Genomic DNA, 19,439 nt, shown 5'->3' with positions numbered 1-19,439 from the left:
GGTATAGCATAAATATAATGTGCAAAAAAGTGTAGGTATTTGGTCGCGATGCAATATAAAAAAAATATATTATCACTCAAAATAGAAATGCTATTACTTTATGTTAATTTTTTATGGGACTTTTATATTTCCAAATTCATGATTGTCTTCATAGATTTTAAGAATGATAAATATGGAAGGATTTTGCAATGGCCTGAAGAAGAACTTTGTTGTTTGTTGTATTGAATGAAAACGATTACATACACAAAGAAGGAAAGCGATGTGTATTCGATGGGCAGACTCTTGTTGAAGACCTTTAACTTGACTGCTTTATGTGTAAATTATAGCGGCCAGCATTCTGTTCAAAAAGGAAATAAGTGCAAATTTTAATACGCATGTATCTCTTAATAAATCTCTGTGTATTTCCGAATGATGGACTGAGTAGCCTAAGGCTTCTGAATCCAGTGCCAAGAACAATAAACGCTTTCTTTTAAGTTGTGATTCACCCCCACACAAACGTGCACACACACACACACACACACACACACACACACACACACACACACACACACACACACACACACACCCATGCAGAACCGCACACATACGCATGCATATGCTCACTAGCACAAGTGCGCGTGCACACAAAAAGACACACACACACACACAGACACATGCAGACCCGCATACATACACACGCACATGCATGCGCACACAAACACACAACACTGACCCAACAGTGTCTTGGTCTCCCATCTTACCCACGTCCGCACTCTTTGTCCTCCGCCCTGCAGGACAACAGCCGCCGGGTGGAGAACCTGCTACGCCTGTGGATCATCGAGGCCAAGGACCTACCGGCCAAGAAGAAGTACTTCTGCGAGCTGTTCCTGGACGACGCCCTGTACGCCCGCACCACCTGCAAGCTGAAGACGGACAACGTGTTCTGGGGCGAGCACTTTGAGTTCAACAACCTGCCGGCGGTGCGCAGCGTCACAGCGCACCTCTACAAGGACACAGAGAAGAAGAAGAAGAAGGACAAGAACAACTACGTGGGCCTGGTGGTCATCCCCACTGCCGCCGTCACCGGTCGCCAGTTCGTGGAGAAGTGGTACCCGGTGAGCGTGCCCAACCCGGCCAAGGGCAAGGGCGCCTCGGGGCCCATGATCCGCATCAAGGCGCGCTACCAGAGCATGAACATCCTGCCCATGGAGATGTACAAGGAGTTTGCAGAGTACACCACCAACAACTACATGCTGCTGTGCTCGGTGCTGGAGCCCGGCATCAGCGTGAAGAACAAGGAGGAGATGGCGTGCGCGCTGGTGCACATCCTGCAGAGCACGGGGAAGGCCAAGGTGAGTGGGTACCGCCGCTGCTGCTGCTGCTGTTGGCGTGGATGTAGGAGGAGTCAGGCCTTATCAGAGTGGGGTGTTAATGCAACTAAAAGGTCTACAGTAGGAGGTTCCCGTTCATTGTGGGGTTCTGTCCTTGCTGGACATGCCAGTGTTTTTATCACAACGACCTATACACAACATAACGTCCCCATCTTCTCCCCTGTTTCTTCAAACATCTCTAGCTATTCTGGCCTTGATGCTTGTTATCAACATGTTATACTCATAACATGTTATGATAATGGTACTTGCTTGTTATCAACATGTTCAAATACCATGTTATTCTCATGGTGCTTGCTTGTTATCAACATGTTATACTCACGGTACTTTGTATGAACGTTGAACTTGTGTTGTAGGAACATTTAGGGATGAGATTATGGTTGTGGAAAACCATTCCTAAACAACATGTTTTGGAAGAGGTGTTTTGTGGTCAGCACTAAAGAAGAAATACCACCCTAACCTAGAGGAACCTGAGGTGAACCAAAGCATTACCTCCATGGCCCCCCTCGTCCGAAGAACTTCTGACCCACAGCGCTGACATTCTTAAGGCCAGGTCGGAAAAGTCACGCAGGTAGAGGATTTGTTGAGCGGGCCGCGGCGCGCTCCATTACAGAGAAACGAGGATAGTAACCCCGCTGGGGCCTCCCAGCGGGGTTACGGCACACTGCATACAGATGCACACCGTGCAGGCAGGAGGTCGGATATAGTGCAAGCGCTGCTGTGTCGTCCTGAGACCACCGCACCGCATCAGACAGTGCAGGCACAGGTTTCCCCCCGTAATGGAACGGAACTTTTCTAGTCGTCCACCCAAAGGCCACTGTGCTCGACCCACTTGTGTCTCCCACCATTCCTCAGTGTACACACATGTGTTCGCATGTAATTCTGCTGTGTCTGCAACGTAGATCCAATACCTTTGGATGCTGTTTGCTATGCTGTGCTATGAGGGATCATGCTGCAGGCATGCCGGTAGATGGGGTTTTAGTAGGATGCCTGCATTCAGGTTGTTCTGACCTCGTCCATATTGCCTTGTCTGTTTGCTTTCTGCCTTGTCACCAGCCAAGGGAGTTGGATCCTATGCCAAAGCAATCAATAATCTACTACGATTATATCGCCATTAAGCAGACACCTTTTTCCAAAGCACCCTACAATGAATGGTTATTTGTCAGACAGGGCTGAGGCCTCTTCTGCTCTCCTTAGGGCGCCTACAGGGTAGACTGTGAACCTGTTCATCTGGGATTCAAAGACCCTCACCGCTAGAGTAACCCATCTCCTGTGATCAGTGTGGTTAATGATGGCAATCTAGGGCCTGGAACCCGGTTCCTATCCACAGTGGATTGTACAGATACTCCTGAGTGTTCAGCCTGGGAATGGCTGGGAGCTGGTGGTTCATTGCAGACAACGTCTTGGTTGGTTCATCCTCAGTGAGGTCCGCCAAGACTTTGACACATTTCTAATTACTTTTACTTAAACATAGAATACCGGGCGTTCTTTCTAAAAGTTCGGAACCTTAACTTTTATTCCCACACAGATCCCTCCTGGGCTCCCTGTTGTTCTCTCCCACCGCCACTCGCTACCACTTATACTCTAAAACCATGGACGCAACAGAGACTTTTTTTCAGTGTTGGTGTTAGAAAAGGACCATTGTCTACCAGCAAATCCGTCTTGTCTGAAACACAGCAGGATCCTAAAGGGGGACATTTAATTCTAAGTTCGTATGTGATGAATAAAAAAAACGGAAGACACCAGTGTGTGAATCACAGGCTTTGGCTGAGTAATCTTAAGGCTGAATCATCTCCCAGAACTGAAGACTGTGCCGAGATGAACTGAGGAGATATGAGCTGGAATAACATGGCAAAGTCTCTGCGGCGTCTCTACCCCTGTCATTAAGGTGTCATTAAGATGTATCAGATTACATCAATGGTAACACACAGTTACCTAGTATTTTCATTTATAAAAACCACTGAGAATTGGCTTTGCCCACCTGGTGTTGGTGCAAGGCTACACACCATACATAAGTATACATGTCTATAATTTACATGTGTACCTACCATGTTTTTACTGATATGTGTGCCACAAAGATGGAGGATTGTAATGCACATCCACAGTGAGACGCCTCACTGTGAGTTAAACCTGTTGAGCATGACATGCAATATGAAAAATAGTAAATTGTTTCGTTCATATAGTTTCACCCTTTACATTAAGGCAATGTTACATTAAACTACATGAAATTTTTCAGATATTCTTGGTTACAAACTGGGTTAATTTCGGAAAGCGTTACTTAGAAGTTATCTGGGCCAAGTGTGTCCCTATCACCCCCTGAGCCGATGTGTGTGTGTTGCTACTTGGCCCATGTTGCTATGCTATCCCGGCTCCGCCCGTTTGTGGCGTTATAGCACAAGCTCTGCTCTGCACATTGTTTGAATTAATTAGCGGTATAAAGGTTGGGAATGGGTTTCTAATTACGACTCACTTGTGCCTGGCTTTTAGGCTCTGCTTCACTCTGTCATTTCAGCAGCCATCACCGGATTAATTATATACCCGGATAGTTTGCATCGGTGCACTCTCTCAGCTTTCTTCACACTCTCTCTCTCTCTCTCTCTCTCTCTCTCTCTCGCTCTCTCTCTCTCTCTCTATATATGTTATTTTGCGTCTCTGTCTCCAGCCCCCACTCTTGGCCCGGTGCATCCAGAAGACAGTGTTCTCTGAAAATATGTCATTACTGCTCTCCGTTGAAATGTCATAACGGCTTTGTGTGTGTGTGTGTGTGTGTGTGTGTGTGTGTGTGTGTGTGTGTGTGTGTGTGTGTATGTGTGTGTGTGTGCACAGATGTGTTTGTGTGTGTGTATGGGAAGCACCACTGCACAGATTAGACACCCGCATTACCTTGAGCAGACACACACGGATACCCACACACACACAGACACTACACACTCAATGTACAAATATCTATGCACATCTCCAATTGCAATCAGCCATATACCATATTGTTAAAATGAGGAAAGAGAATTTCCATACAAAGACAAAACAGATGATCTACATATCGATCTATCCCTCTTATTGTCTTAAGTTTCCGTCTTGGCCTTTAATTAGATGTGGATTAGTGTATAAACTAACATAAACCCTGGATATACATGAATGTTTGTGAGCATTTTACCCCCATTTTGACCAAAGGTTTATATTACCTAACATTCAAGGCTGTTTATGTTAGCAATGGCTATATTTGTAGCATACATTTTTACAATGTAGGTATGCTACGGATATAGAGGGAGACAATAGAGGGAAAGAGCAGTCTGAGGCAGAGGGGGAGAGGAAGAGAGCAGTCAAAGGCAGAGGGAGAGAGCAGTGAGGGGTAGAGGGAGAGAGCAGTGAGCGGGAGAGAGCAGTGAGAGGCAGAGGGAGAGAGCAGTGAGATGGAGAGAGCAGTGAGCGGGAGAGAGAGCAGTGAGAGGCAGAGGGAGAGAGCAGTGAGGGGCAGAGGCAGAGGGAGAGAGCAGTGAGAGGCAGAGAGCAGTGAGAGGCAGAGGGAGAGAGCAGTGAGGGGCTGAAGCCAAATACTGTCATGTCAAAGTACAGAGGCCGCGCAACGCACTCCTCTCTGAACCCTCGTGTTTTAAGTCAGCATCAAATGTGGTTTTATTTTGTTCCACTATGCACCCTGCGCAGACTTTTCTCTCTCACATGTTCGCAAGCACACTCGCGCTCTTGCATGTCATGACGAACTGGCGCACACACACCCACACAACCACACACACGACCTAACACGGACGACAAACACCCCGTGTCAGCCGACAACACTTGTTGGAAGGCTGGGATCGGGACAGACTTCCACCCCCTCCTCCTCTCTCTCTTTCCTGTTTCCGTGGTAAATAACATAGCTTTGTGCCTGAGGGATCCACCACTCCCATTTCCAAGCTCCCTCTCTCCCTTACCCCTCCCTCCCCTTTGTCAGCCAAATCTGACCCCCTCTCTCAGAAAGAGCTGGCGGCTTTAACTGTAATGCTAGCCATCAGTCTCCCTGGAAGGATTTACCACTGGAGGGTGGAGGCTTGAAACAGTAGAAGAGGAGAGCGGAGAGGCTGGCTATGTGTTTCGCCCCCTCCCCCACCTCTCTTTCTCCCCCCAAGGGCCGCACTGGGCCGCGGGCTGGAAGGCCGGGGCAATTGATCAGCCCAATTGTTATTCCAATGCCTCTGGTTTTGTTCCCCTGCTATAAATCCGGTCGGTTTGTATTGCTGTGAATCGTCTTGTCTAAGTATTGGTCTGTTGCAATTGTTAAACACAGATTGTGTGCTTTTTTAATAAGGGCATCAGAATGATTATCTCTCTGCTGTATTTAACGACGGCATGATTATTCAAACGTGTTACATTATGGTTACACTTGACTGCATAGGTTAGATTGCTTTATATTATATTAGACTAGATTATTTGAAATAGCATTATTGAGTTACATCAGATATTATTATATTAGATTATATTTAACTAGATAAAATGAGATTTCCCTCCATTATATAATATAACATAAGATTACACCTAATTATGTATTAGAGCAGGACTTCTGGGGGGAGGCGGCACAAAGCCAGGGCAGGAAACCAACTACTGAAGGGGAGGAGTTACGCCTTGTTTCCTGTTTTGTTACGATAGATATTCTACCGAAGAGAAACTGGTTGGCCCCAGTAGAAGAAACTTTCAGAAGGGGAATTAGTTTAGTGTATATCAACAGTACAGTGTTTCGCCTAACACTGTATGGTTAAGGTGTTGTTTGTTGTTAAGCCTTAACAACAAAAAAATGTATTTTATTTTTTTATATATATTTTTTAATTACTATCCATTAACAAAGTAGAAAACTCTCGTAGGGAAAGAAAACATACTTCCATTAGGTATAAAAAATAAACGAAACGGCGGCATCAGGTGGTTGTTTATAACTGAAACCCTCACTGAAGACCGCAGGGCCACAAAACAAACCCCCGACCTCAACTACCTTGACTACGAAATTTCCTGGGGGAAACACTGCAGTATATATACAGTTGCCAGTCCACGCAGTGTGAATCTGAGAGCTTTACACACACCTTTTAAAATTGTACTAGTGCCGGCCGATATCATGTTTGTTCTTAATAGCTAATCCCTTGCTCTCAGATCTCCGCCCGATTCGAGCAAAAGACAAAAACACGTTTCACAAATAACAATTAAAAATAAAATAAATGTAATTAGAATATATGGCAATATATTATATAAGAGAAGATTAGACTAGGTAAGTTTATTACAGTATATTAGTATATCAGCGATCAGGCACGGTGCAGTGCGTGTCAGTGTAAGCATATAATATCAGCATTAGCATTAGCATGGCTGACATCATCCATGCTAAATGCGTACATGTTTTTAGCATGGATGACATCGTCCATGCTTAATGCATACATGCGTCCATATGAACAAATCAGTGGCGAGCCGTGTGTAAAGGCTGATGACTTATGACAGCGAGAGAGGTCGGGGCTTCCCGGGGAAATGTTTGTTTGTGTTCACTAACGAGTGAACCGTTCCCTAATTACCTCGGTCGCCCAATTAGTCTACTTTTAGATAGTGATATATTAAATTTTCGGATTATTATCTCGTTCACGCAGTTTCTGTTTTGTCACAGTGTGAAGGACACACTTCATTAGCTAAAGATACACACGCTAAAGCAGACTGTCACCCATTTTAGCACTAACATATTATAGTCAGAAGATTGGATGCAGCCGTTTACAGCAATCAGCAGTTAACGCTGAAATAATGTGATGAATAATGACACAATATCTATCTGTCGATTTCTCTTTCGGTGTATATTTCTGCCTGCCTCTTTCTGGCTGCAGGATGTGGTTATTTGATGGTGTTTTTATCCTGAGTCATGATGTGATTTAATCCTACAGCCCCCGCTGTCAGGTGTTTTCATCAGGGGGGTTCAGGATTTCACCTTCAACTCTCTCGGCCTGTGGACTCTTGGAGGATTATATCAGATCTCAAAGTACTGCCACTGTACGGCACCTAGTTCCTGGAAAGGTATTCATAAGGCCACTCGAGAAAACATGCAATGTTAGTCTGCCTATTTGTTTTGTATGTGGTCGAAACGGAGTCATGTGTGTGTGCTAGGGCTAATGCTAGTGTTAGAGTTAGAGCTAGTGTTAGTGTAAGAGCTAGTGTTAGTGTTAGAGCTAAAGCTAAAGCTAGTGTGAGTGCTAGAGCTAGTGCTAGTGTTAGTGTTAGAGCTAAAGCTAAAGCTAGTGTGAGTGCTAGTGCTAGTGTTTGTGTTAGAGCTAGTGTTAGTGCTAGAGCTAAAGCTAGTATGAGTGCTAGTGCTAGTGTTAGTGCTAGAGCTAAAGCTAAAGCTAGTGTGAGTGCTAGAGCTAGAGTTAGTGTAAGAGCTAGTTTTAGTGTTGGTGCTGGGTCTAGAGCTAAATCAATGGCTAGACCTAGTGCTAGAGCTAGTGCTAAAGCTAGAGCTAGTGTTAGTGCTAGAAATAGTGCTAGTGCTAGAGTTTGTTCTAGAGCTGGTGCTAGTGCTAGAGCTAGTGCCAGAGCTAGAACTAATGCTAGTGCCAGTGCCAGCACTAGCATTAGTGCTAGTGTAAGGGGGCTTGTTAGCCAAGGAAGAGATGCCTGAACAGTGTTTGAAACGCTCTCCATTGTTGTATTCTGGCGAAGGAAACTCTGGCTCTGGTCCCTCCTGAATCGCGAGCTCCACAGCCATCCTTAATCGGGCATGAATCCTTCTGCTCTCAATGCCCTGATAAGGACAGGAAGGGGAGCTCTCTGTGTGTGTGTGTGTGTGTGTGTGTGTGGGAGGGAGGGAGTCGGGGGGTGTGGGGGAGGCTGTTAGGGGATACGGAGGTGCTATGGCTGGGGCGGTGGAGAGGTGCTTAAAAGGTGGATTATAATTACAGTGACATTTTCCTGCTGTACAAAATGAAGAAGCGGCGATTGTGTTGACTGGGGAAGGAGTCAAAGATAGCAAGATGTGTGTGCGTGTGTCTGTGCCTTAAGAACATGCACCAGTCCAGTACTTTGCTTTTCAGCCTTGCACGCCTGTTCCTTTTGGAGAATAACACACAGGGATGTGTAAACAATGTCACAATCAAATCACATCATGCTTAAGAATTCAAACATACCCTTCTCAATAACTGAGGCTCTTTATATATAATGTGTGTACATTTAAATCAGGGTATTGGACAAGTTTCCCTCTCTCAATGACTTTTCAAAACCTCATAAATTCACTTCTCGTCGTAATGTGTACACTATAAAACTTTGGTACCGCGATAAATCAAACCATTCGAAGACGATAAACGATAATCTTGAATTATTACCCAGCCCTAGCTTAACATATTGCCCATTTGCTCACCTTGTCCTTGTCCATTTGCGACTTTTATATCCTGGGTGTGGAAACTAGTCGAGGCCCTCATCTCGTCTTCTCATTCCATGTAGAAACCCCCTGGTCGCCCCCTGCTGGTGTGGTTTCACATTACACCAGCAGGCGCTGGGTCGCGACCGCAAAGCGTCCACTGGGTGTGCACGTCTGGGGCAGTGGTGTTTGTGTGAGAAAGACAGAGAGCGTGGCTCTGTTTCTGTGTTTTCATCTGTGTATATGTGGATGAGTCATCGCATGGTCTCCTGCTGTCAGTCTGCCTAACCAGCAGCTGTTACCCCCCCCCCACACACACACACACACCCTCACTCATGCACACATACACACACGCAAACTCACACACACACACACACACAGACACACAGAACAAATACACATAAACACACAAACAAATGCACATCTGTCCCACACAAACAGATCGTTGGAGTGATTAGGCAGTCTGTACACTTGTGTTTTTGTGTGTGTTTGTGTGTGCTTAGTTGTGTAGTCATGATGCCACTAACAATTTTGTAAGTGGCATTGTTGCCATGTCTGTTTAATTTGATGATTGTCTACAAAATGTTCTCATTAATCAAAGAAGTCACCAGAGGCCAGAGTAGAGGGACAAATTAACTCACATTGTCTGTCTAACCGGGAATAATGTCCAAAAGTATTCATATTACAATTATCTGAAACTTAGAAAAGCAACAAAATACACTATGTTTAATGCAAAAACGAACTCAATGACACTCATTTCCTAATTTTTCAACATTTGATTAATCAACTCATCATTAATGCACTACAACTTATGCTAGTGTTTATACAATTGACTTGTTTAGCGACTGACTAGGAAATGCAGCAGCCCAGGGTGCGTACGTATTTGATCTTCCTACAGATTCATCGGTGTATGTGTGTGACTGTGTGTACATATATATCAGAGTATATGAACAAGTGTCAACATGTTGAGGAGAAGGCTGCTGCCTCCCTCCGTCAGCAGACAGAACGGCCTGATCAAACAGGCCAGGGAGCGTTTGATCAGCGGGAGAACACTGTGAGCACCTCCATAGAACCCGCCTGCTGGAGGGTGGACTGGGGGGTGTTGCTGGTGCATCTCCTAATGTCGGCCCCCTCCTCCTCCTTCACTTCCTAGCCCTTCATCTCAGCCATCTATTGTGACTCTCTCTCTCTCTCCATGTCTCTGTCTCTGTCTCTCTCTCTCTCTCTCTCTCTCGGGCTGTATAACTTGGCTTCCTCCAACCTCCACGGGGGGCTTCGGAGATCCAACGAGGGAATAAATGAAGGCGAAGGCCTTGGCTGTGTCCTGTGTGAAATTAAATCCATCTTAAATTATAAGGGTTCTCATTTGTGGTCGTTTTTTCCCTGCTGGGATGTGAATTATTGATGCCATGCCAATCCCGTTCTGCTTAAATTAAGGCTGATGCTGTGAAGAAGAAGCGATCAATATGTTCTGGTCTTCATCAAGATATGTTCATTGTCTTTTTAACATGCGGTCGATGCCATGTAAACCTGGCAGTGGCTGGTAGTTGTCCCAGGGAGCCGTTGCACGTTGGACTGCGGGCTGCCGCTCAACCCCCTAGTGCACTGACCATGTAGGCGATACACCCTGTAGCGGACTGGGTTCGATTCCCACCTGTGTGACATCTCTTCTCCAACCCCCTTACATGTCTTTCTTTTCTGTATTGGAGGCAGATTAAAGCTCATCAGATATATATAAAAAAAGATTAAATTCACTCTGTGACTACAAATCTTTAGTTTATTTGAGGCGTCAGACGCAGTCTTTATGACTCATAATATCACCCGAGGCGCACATAGCTTTTGGCCGTGATATTAGATATAATATTATATAAATTCCCATATATAAAATTGTTATTATTATATTTTATTATATGATATAGAGCTCCAGGAGTCCGCAAACGGCAAAAATCCCTTCTCCATGCTGTGGTTCAGTCTGACATCTCATTGGTCAATGGGCAGCAGCTCATTTGCATTAAAGCTACAGACACCAGAAACAGCGCATTATGAAGGGACTGAAACAGAGGGAAATAGCGGTAGGGGAGATCCTAAAAGCTATTTCCAGCAAACAGCTTCAAAAACATGTTTTCTGGAACTCAAAATCTATGTTTACTTGTTGGGAAAACACCATAATATGTCTCCTTTAACATGCGATCCCTCCCTTCTGAGGCTCCTGAGAAATGTAGTCTTAGCCTCTCTTTGTTTAACCTTCAGGACTTCCTGACGGACCTGATGATGTCGGAGGTGGACCGCTGCGGGGAGAATGAGCACCTGATCTTCAGGGAGAACACGCTGGCCACCAAGGCCATCGAGGAGTACCTGAAGCTGGTGGGACAGAAGTACCTGCAGGACGCCCTGGGTGAGTGTGTGTGTGTGTGTATGTGTGTGAGGGGGCAGAAGGAGCAGGTCTCTGTGTGTGTGTGTGTGAGGGGGGAGGAGGAGGAGCAGGTGTGTGTGTGTGTGTGTGTGAGTGTGTGTGTGTGTGTGTGTGCATGTGTGTGTGTGTGTCGGCCCCCGCCTACAATCACATATGCATCAAGTCAAACCAATAGAAAATGTTTTTCTATGCGTTGTTTCTGCACACATAGCGGTACAACAGCAAGATTTACGTCAAATCAATACGTGTTATTGGTTTGCCGTGCTGAGTCACGGTGTTTTGTGTAAACCCCAATCTCTTCCTTACCTAGATTTAAAGCTCCTTTTTTTTTTTGGCCCACTGGGCAGCTAACGAAGCAGCTGGTTGGATATCCTCCTCTTGAATCAAACCAATCACAATCCATACAGGCCTAATGTGTTACTGAAACTCTGCTAAGCGATATCCCGCTCAACAACAACAAAGGTTGTTGTTCTACGGCTGTTGACTTAAAGGCTACGAGCGGAGGAGCTCCACACTCGATTAAAGAGCTTCTGGCCGTAAGTGGAGGCTAGCTAGCTGTAGCACACACAGCCGCTGTTAGCGAGATTAGTTTGGTGTCGACACCTCCACCTCTTCCCTCCGCCCTCCCACCCTCATTCAGTCTGTCTCTACGCGGTAGTGCTCCTCTGTCCTCATGCTCGGCCTCTACTGTCAAACAACTGCCCCGCTTTGCAAGAGGGGGATATCAGCTTTTTAGATCTGTCAAACGCTAACTTGATTGATCGCAGCGATTTGGGAAAAGCAAGTAGGCTCATCAATCACTGATTATGAAAAAAACATGAGGCATCTCCATCCCACTTCCTTAAATACCAACATACACATTAACTCAAAACAAAATCGAAGTGAGCATATGGTTTTCTTACAGTGTTGACCAATCAAAACTAGCCCAGGTAGGACCACGGTGAGGCTAACTGCGTCCAGGTGTCCTGTCTCCCCGTCTTCATTCCCGGCCTCTATCCCCCTCTGTGTTTGTGTATCCCCCTCTCTTCTCCGTGGCTGCCTCGGAAATGTGCACAACAGCAGTTTTTTTGCATAACGGATGGAAACAAATCCTTCCCCGCAATCACTTTTACCTCTCCCTGATTTATGTGTGTGCACGTGTGGGGGTGTGCTTGTTTGTGTATTTGTGTGTGTTGTGTGTGTGTGTGTGTGTGTGTGTGTGTGTGTGTGTGTGTGCGTGTGAGTTTGTTTGTGTCTGTGTGTGTACATTCGTGTGTGCATTTGTGTCTGCATCTGCAAGTGTGTGTGTTTGTATTTACCTGTTGGTGTGTGTCTATGTTTGTGTGTTTGTATGCGTGTGTGTGCAAATGATGTACTGTATTTGTGGGCTTTTGAGCACCTATGCGGTGGCTGATCTGTGGGTATGTATGCGTGTGTGTGTGTGTGTGTGTGTGTGTGTGTGTGTGTGTGTGTGTGTGTGTGCGTGTGTGTGGTCCTCCACAAATATAAAGTAGTTCTCTTTCCACAATGTGCGGTGAAAGAACAAAGACAGCACACACGCGCACGTCACAAAATACACGGTGAGCTTAACACAGTTTGACATGTGGAAGCCTGGAAGTTTTAAACAACACAGGGACACACGCGCACAAACAGCAACGGTTATGGGATGGCGGTGAAGGGGAACAGAGTGTGTGTGTCTGAAACCGAGTCTTTTCCCTAAGCCCTTAGACTACGGCTGTTTTGATATTTCGAGTCAGCAGAATTGCCTCCACTGCTCGAAAAGGACAGTGGAAAGAATACTGCGTTTGCACCCCCCACCATGATCTGTCTTCCCTTTCAGCTTCTTTCAGATGCAAATCAGTGTTGCATCTGAGTGTAAAAACAAATATGAATGGTAATCCTCCGGTTGATGAGTAAACCAAAATTAACAAATAGCTTATTCTCATATCAGCATGTGAAGCGGTTAGGGATTATGCTGAAAGGTTGTGGGTTCGACCTCTCATGTCCTCGGTCTGCCGGTGGGCATCAGAGAGCAATATGCCCTTCCCAACCCCTAATTTGCACTTAAAGACATTTGGACAAAAGCGTAATGACTTAATACTAGACTATAACAGCACAGTCAAGCCTCTCATAAGAAACCCTTGTTTATGGAAAAGATTACACCCAATAACATCCAGTGTGTTGCTATAGTACGTAGAGATGAACAGTACATGGTTTATTGTATATACAGCATTCAGATCACTAGGTTAACGCAGTTACACATGTCTGTCATGAATTCGTTCTCTCTCTCACTCTTTCTCTCTCTCTCTCTCTCTCTCTCCCTCTCTCTCTACCTATCTCTTGCTCTCTACCCCTCTCCCTATCTCTCTCTCTCTACGTATCTCTTGCTCTTTACCTCTCTCTCTACCCCTCTCTCTCCCTCTACCTCTCTCTCCCGCTCTCTTTTCCTCAAGGTTGCAGTCAGGGTAGTTATTACTGGGAGGTGGGCTGAATAATGCACGGCTGGCTGGGTTTTGGTGGATCCCACTGAGGCTGCGAGCCAAGCCTGGCTTGAGCTGCTGCCATGTGGGTGTCTGTGTAGATTATAGTGCATATGGTGCATGCCTATAGGACACCGATCGGGCATATGTTCCAACGGCCGTAGCCAAGAGGGGAGCGCGCCCACAACCAGACGACCACAGAGGGAAACCCACCCAGACACCCACGTTTACATTTGGGCTAGAAGCGAAAGAGCTGACATGCACATGGAGATGGAGCGGTGTTGGTTTGCCACCCATGTCTATTTGGCAGAGGTAAGTATGCTACGTTGGCTGATAGGGTTTTGGGTAGCATCTCCTTCTGCATTGGCTGAAGCAAAGCATATAATCATCATATTGTACTTCGTTTGGGAGGATGAAGATGAGGCTGACGATGATGAGTCATTTCTTCTCCCAGAATGGAGGATTCTTGATGTACTTAAGTCCTCCTAACGTGTTTTTAATGAACTGTGTCTGAATGAACTAAAAGTGTCTCCACAATTGCTTCCCATTACTCCTACTCAAGTGTCTGCCTTTTCTGATTAGCTCTCCGTGTTGCATCATGTCGCTGAACGGCGTTGCCTGGCACCGTTCTTTGCCCCTCGGCTTTGTGAAGACGAGCAGAAAAGTTTGACTAATTGTCACTGTCATTCTGGCTGTGCTGCGTGGTCAGTCAGTGCCAGTGGTTAGCATGGTCCCACAGTGGTTAGCACAGTGGTTAGCACAGTGGTTAGCACAGTGGTTAGCGTGGTGCCACAGTGGTTAGCACAGTGGTTAGCATGGTGGTTAGTGTGATGCCACAGTGGTTAGCACAGTGGTTAGCGTGGTCCCACAGTGATTAGCACAGTGGTTAGCGTGGTGCCACAGTGGTTAGCACAGTGGTTAGCGTGGTGCCACAGTGGTTAGCACAGTGGTTAGCACAGTGGTTAGCGTGGTGCCACAGTGGTTAGCACAGTGGTTAGCACAGTGGTTAGCGTGGTGCCACAGTGGTTAGCACAGTGGTTAGCACAGTGGTTAGCGTGGTGCCACAGTGGTTAGCACAGTGGTTAGCGTGGTGCCACACTGGTTAGCACAGTGGTTAGCGTGGTGCCACAATGGTTAGCAAAGTGGTTAGCGTGGTGCCACACTGGTTAGCACAGTGGTTAGCGTGGTGCCACAGTGGTTAGCACAGTGGTTAGCGTGGTGCCACAGTGGTTAGCACAGTTGCCTCACAGTAAGAAGGTCAGGGGTTCAAGCCCCACAGGGACCTTCCTGTGATGAGTCCTTGCATGTTTTCCCGTGTTCATTTTGGTTTCCTCTGGGTGCGCTGGTGTCCTACCACGCCAAAGGATTGAATAAATAAAGTAGTTCCCTACTTTTTTAAAGTACTCCCTCATGTATCCTCTGGTATCCTCGCACACACCAAAATATGTAAAATAAAAATACATTTCAGGCTTCCTGCAGAGATCCCATTCCGTCCTTTCAGTGACCATACGGTTTGGTCTAATGTCTTGCTTTGTTGTGTCTCCCCGACCAGGCGAGTTCATCAAGGCCCTGTACGAGTCAGATGAGAACTGTGAGGTGGACGCCTCTAAGTGTTCGTCCAGTGACCTGCCGGAGCACCAGAGCAACCTGAAGATGTGCTGCGAGCTGGCCTTCTGCAAGATCATCAACTCCTACTGGTACACACACACACAAACACACACACACACGCACACTGAGCTGGCCTTCTGCAAGATCATCAACTCCTACTGGTACACGCACACATACACAAACTGACACACACACACACACACACACACACACACAGACACACACACACACTGAGCTGGCCTACTGCAAGATCATCAACTCCTACTGGTACACATACACATACATTCCTACTGGCACACACACACACACACACACACACACACACACACACACACACACACACACACACACACACACTGAGCTGGTCTTCTGCAAGATCATCAACTCCTACTGGTACACGCACACATACACACACACACACACACACACACACACACACACACACACACTGAGCTGGCCTTCTCAAGATCATCAACCCAGCACAACCCACACAGGGATAGTGTTACAGCCAGGATGTTGGATAAACTACCTGTAGCCATCCTTGAGCAGGATGCCCAACCCCTACCTCCTTATCAATGACATTGGCTAAAAGCATCTTATACAACTAAAAAGATGTGTTTAGTCAAGACTAATTCACCTTGGATAAATGTCCTGAATAAGATCCACTATTGATTATTTGGAAACAATAATAAATCAATAGTAGAGATATCATTGATGCAGGTTATTGACCTCGACTTACTAACTCCGGAACGTTCCACAGCGTCTTCCCTCGGGAGCTGAAGGAGGTGTTTGCGTCGTGGCGACAGGAGTGCAGTAACCGGGGGCGACCCGACATCAGCGAGCGTCTGATCAGCGCCTCGCTGTTCCTGCGCTTCCTGTGTCCTGCCATCATGTCCCCGTCGCTGTTCGACCTGATGCAGGAGTATCCCGACGACCGCACCGCACGCACACTAACACTCATCGCCAAAGTTACGCAGAACCTGGCCAACTTCACCAAGTGAGACGCAAAGCATTCTGTGGGGTGGAAGCGTGATGGGCCCGTTAAGGACATGTGTGGATCGTGCCAAAGAGACAAAACATGCTAGCTAGATCTGTGTTAGCTTGTTGGGGGTGGAAAGATCTGTTGTGAACTGTTGTGTTTTTCGTTTTAGATCTATACAATATGGCTATGGAAACTGCCAAACAAGATTTAAATTTGGGTGGTGTCTTTAAGCCATTTTAAATCGAGTATATTAAGCTAATTATAATAATAAATATAATTATTATTATGATAATGTGTTTCATTTATAGTTTCAATTGTAAATATGTTAAGACACTACAAGACATTTTATACAAAACTAAAATATGTAAAGAATGAGTAAAAAACCAAACAAAAATCAATCAATCTGTTTAGCATCCCAACATTTCCGGAGCATTGTCCATGGTTTAGCTGCCGCTAACGTTGCCTAACTCTCCCCGGCCCCAGGTTCGGCAGCAAGGAGGAGTATATGTCCTTCATGAACCAGTTCCTGGAGCACGAGTGGACCAACATGCAGCGCTTCCTGCTGGAGATCTCCAACCCGGAGACCATCTCCACCACGGCGGGCTTCGAGGGCTACATTGACCTGGGCCGCGAGTTGTCCACGCTCCACTCGCTGCTCTCTGAGGTGGTGGCCCAGACAGACCAGGTACACACCGCTGCCTGGGGATTGATACAGCCTGGAGCTGTTAGCAGCAGTGGGGCGACAGTACCTAAGGATGTAGAGCAGGTTGACTGGCAACAGGAAGGTTGCTAGTTCATTCCCCGGCTGCTCCTAGCTGAGTGTCGAGGTGTCCCTGAGGAAGACGCCTCACCCTGACTGCTCCTGATGAGCTGGCTGTCGCCCTGCGTCGTTGACTCAACCATTGGTCTGTGAATGAACAGTTGTTAGTTACTTCGGAAAAAAGCGTCTCAAAAAATCCCCCTAAATGTAATGAAAATGTAAGCAATATTCACAGATAGGTTCACAGGAGCGCTGTTTTAGGGTGGGAGCTGGGAGGATTTGATGGTAATGACTAACTGATTTAGTTGTTACGAGCCCAAAATAAAACCATCCGCTGATGTCATCACAAGTGGGAGTGTCCCACCTAGGGTTAGAACGGGGTGTGTACAGTTTATTTATACCACAGAATAGGACTGTAGGGGTTTTAAATGTATGGTTGTTTTTATTTTTGCCATGTCCCCAAAAGCAGGTGTTCCAAACAAAGGTATAATTAAATTATGCTTTAGGTGGATAAATGCACAAGCCTGATTTTCCCAGAGCCCTATCCTGAGCTGAAGCCAGTCTGAGTTAACAAACTAACGGTGAATGTTTCAACCCTGGCGGTACGTCTGACTCCAATCCAACGCTAGCCATCGCTCACAGTTGGAGAAATCATAACAGTTTAAACTGGGTATACCCATTGCATAAACAGCACTTTAAATGTCTACAGTACTGCTTGAAGCACTCGATAAAAACATTATTATATCTATAAATATGTCATGGAACTGAGAATGAGTCATCTTAAAAAAAGTGGTGCATGCGAAATGCTGTGTGTGTGTGTGTGTGTGTGTGTGTGTGTGTGTGTGTGTGTGTGGGTGTGTGTGTTTGTGTGTGTGTGTGTGTGTGTGTGTGTCTGCAAACTCATACCTGTATTATTTTTCTATTAGACAGATCAGTCCCCATCTTTTGTTTTATTTATAGGTCAGTCAATACACAGGAATCTAATTCAGATTATGATAATCAAGCTCAAATGTAATATCTAATTTAAATTTGCCCCGTAACTTTATCGCTTGCCTATTGTACGCACGTACCTATCTGAAAGAGTTCTGTTTGTACAAACTTCAGGATGTATATCATGGAACAAAAAACACGTCAAATCTTTTCCTGGTGCCCTAATCGAGTGGGGAGGCAGACTTGTTTCATTAGGGACGTGATAAAAGGCAGAGTGCTAGGATGCATTACCCGCTGTGGGTAATAGTTGGTTCCCCCTGTGCGTTCAGCCAGCTTCAAACACGAGCCTCCCACCGCCTCACTATTAGTATTGAGCGCCCTGCTCCGATCAATATCTGTATCATTTCTGCATTACTTGATATGGTGCCCTTGGACCGGGACACTCTGAATGGCTGCCTGATTAGAAGGCGTATCGACGGCTCGGTAAGGGCATCGCCTCCCTGCATTAGCTGTAGTGATGGAGGCGTCAGCGGTAATAGCTTGATAAACACCAGACTGTCTGTCTTCCTGCAGCGCTCTTACCGTCCCCACTTCGCTGGCTGGCTCAGAGAACTTTTTCTCCCCCTACGGATCATTTCCTGAGTTCACATGGGATCTTATATTTGCATTGCTGAACGTATGTGTCGTACTGTCCATTCATTCATTTGACCTTAATTTAATGTAAAACACATTGCAAAGGCGTCTCCAGATACAGTGGTGATGAGTTACATGGTTTTGGTTTTCTTTCTATTATTACATCACATAACAAGACAAGGTCATTGATAAGGTCATGTAAGGTGTTGCCCTGCTGGCCCAGTTCGCAGAATTGCTACATGAATACCTGACGTAAAGCAAGTCATGAAGTCATTCATAAGTGTTGATAGCTACAACTGTAACACCTCCTCTAGCCCACAGAGGCCACTAATGGAGAGACTCACATAGTGCAGCTTTAAACACTTAAACATGGTCTTTTATTGAACATGTCTTTCTCCATCCCGTGACAGACCGCGGCCGCCAAGCTGGGCCCCCTGCCGCGGATCCTGCGGGAGGTGAGCGCGGCGGTGGCCAACCCGTCCTGCGTCATGACCGGCTCCGGCCCCGCCTCGGACCACGCCTCCTCCGCCGCCGCCAACGCCTCGTCCTCCTGCTCCTCGCCATCGCCCCCCGGCGCCGGCTGCAGCATCTCCACCGGCCTGCAGAAGATGGTCATCGACAACGACCTCTCAGGGTAAGAGAGGCAGACCGGGTTTAAACAGAGAATAGGATGAGCCTCAAGGGGGAGGTACTGGTGTCTCGCCAGCAGAAATTTAAATAAAAACAGATAAAAATAGTAATATGAAGAAATTATATAAATATCAATGAAGAAGGACTGCCAAAACCCTTTTTGGCAGTCCAGGTAAGCTAATGCATTATTAATACTGTGTCTCAAGGGGGGTTGTGCCTTTACTTTTAATACTCCATCACTTTTAAATCGCTATTCAGACGAAGCATTTATCCAAGCAACTTCCTGTGAAT

The 19,439-nt window shown here is 46.2% G+C and overlaps 1 protein-coding gene across 6 annotated transcripts in view; it reads left to right on the top strand.

Moving 5' to 3' along the window:
* dab2ipb (DAB2 interacting protein b) overlaps positions 1-19,439 on the top strand; it is a 104,100-nt gene that overhangs the window by 72,297 nt on the left and 12,364 nt on the right. For all 6 annotated transcript variants that reach the window (XM_079734775.1, XM_079734773.1, XM_079734774.1 and 3 more), the window contains 6 exons: positions 774-1,331; positions 10,984-11,128; positions 15,158-15,302; positions 15,974-16,210; positions 16,679-16,880; positions 18,929-19,152. In XM_079734775.1, the coding sequence (XP_079590901.1) occupies positions 774-1,331; positions 10,984-11,128; positions 15,158-15,302; positions 15,974-16,210; positions 16,679-16,880; positions 18,929-19,152 (1,511 nt within the window). The remainder of the gene's footprint in view (positions 1-773; positions 1,332-10,983; positions 11,129-15,157; positions 15,303-15,973; positions 16,211-16,678; positions 16,881-18,928; positions 19,153-19,439) is intronic.

This window comes from Pollachius pollachius (genome assembly GCF_949987615.1).
Source record: "Pollachius pollachius genome assembly, chromosome: 4".
Classification (NCBI taxonomy): domain Eukaryota; kingdom Metazoa; phylum Chordata; class Actinopteri; order Gadiformes; family Gadidae; genus Pollachius; species Pollachius pollachius.
Note: the sequence above shows the minus strand (reverse complement) of the source record. Positions and strands in the feature narration are given on the sequence as shown.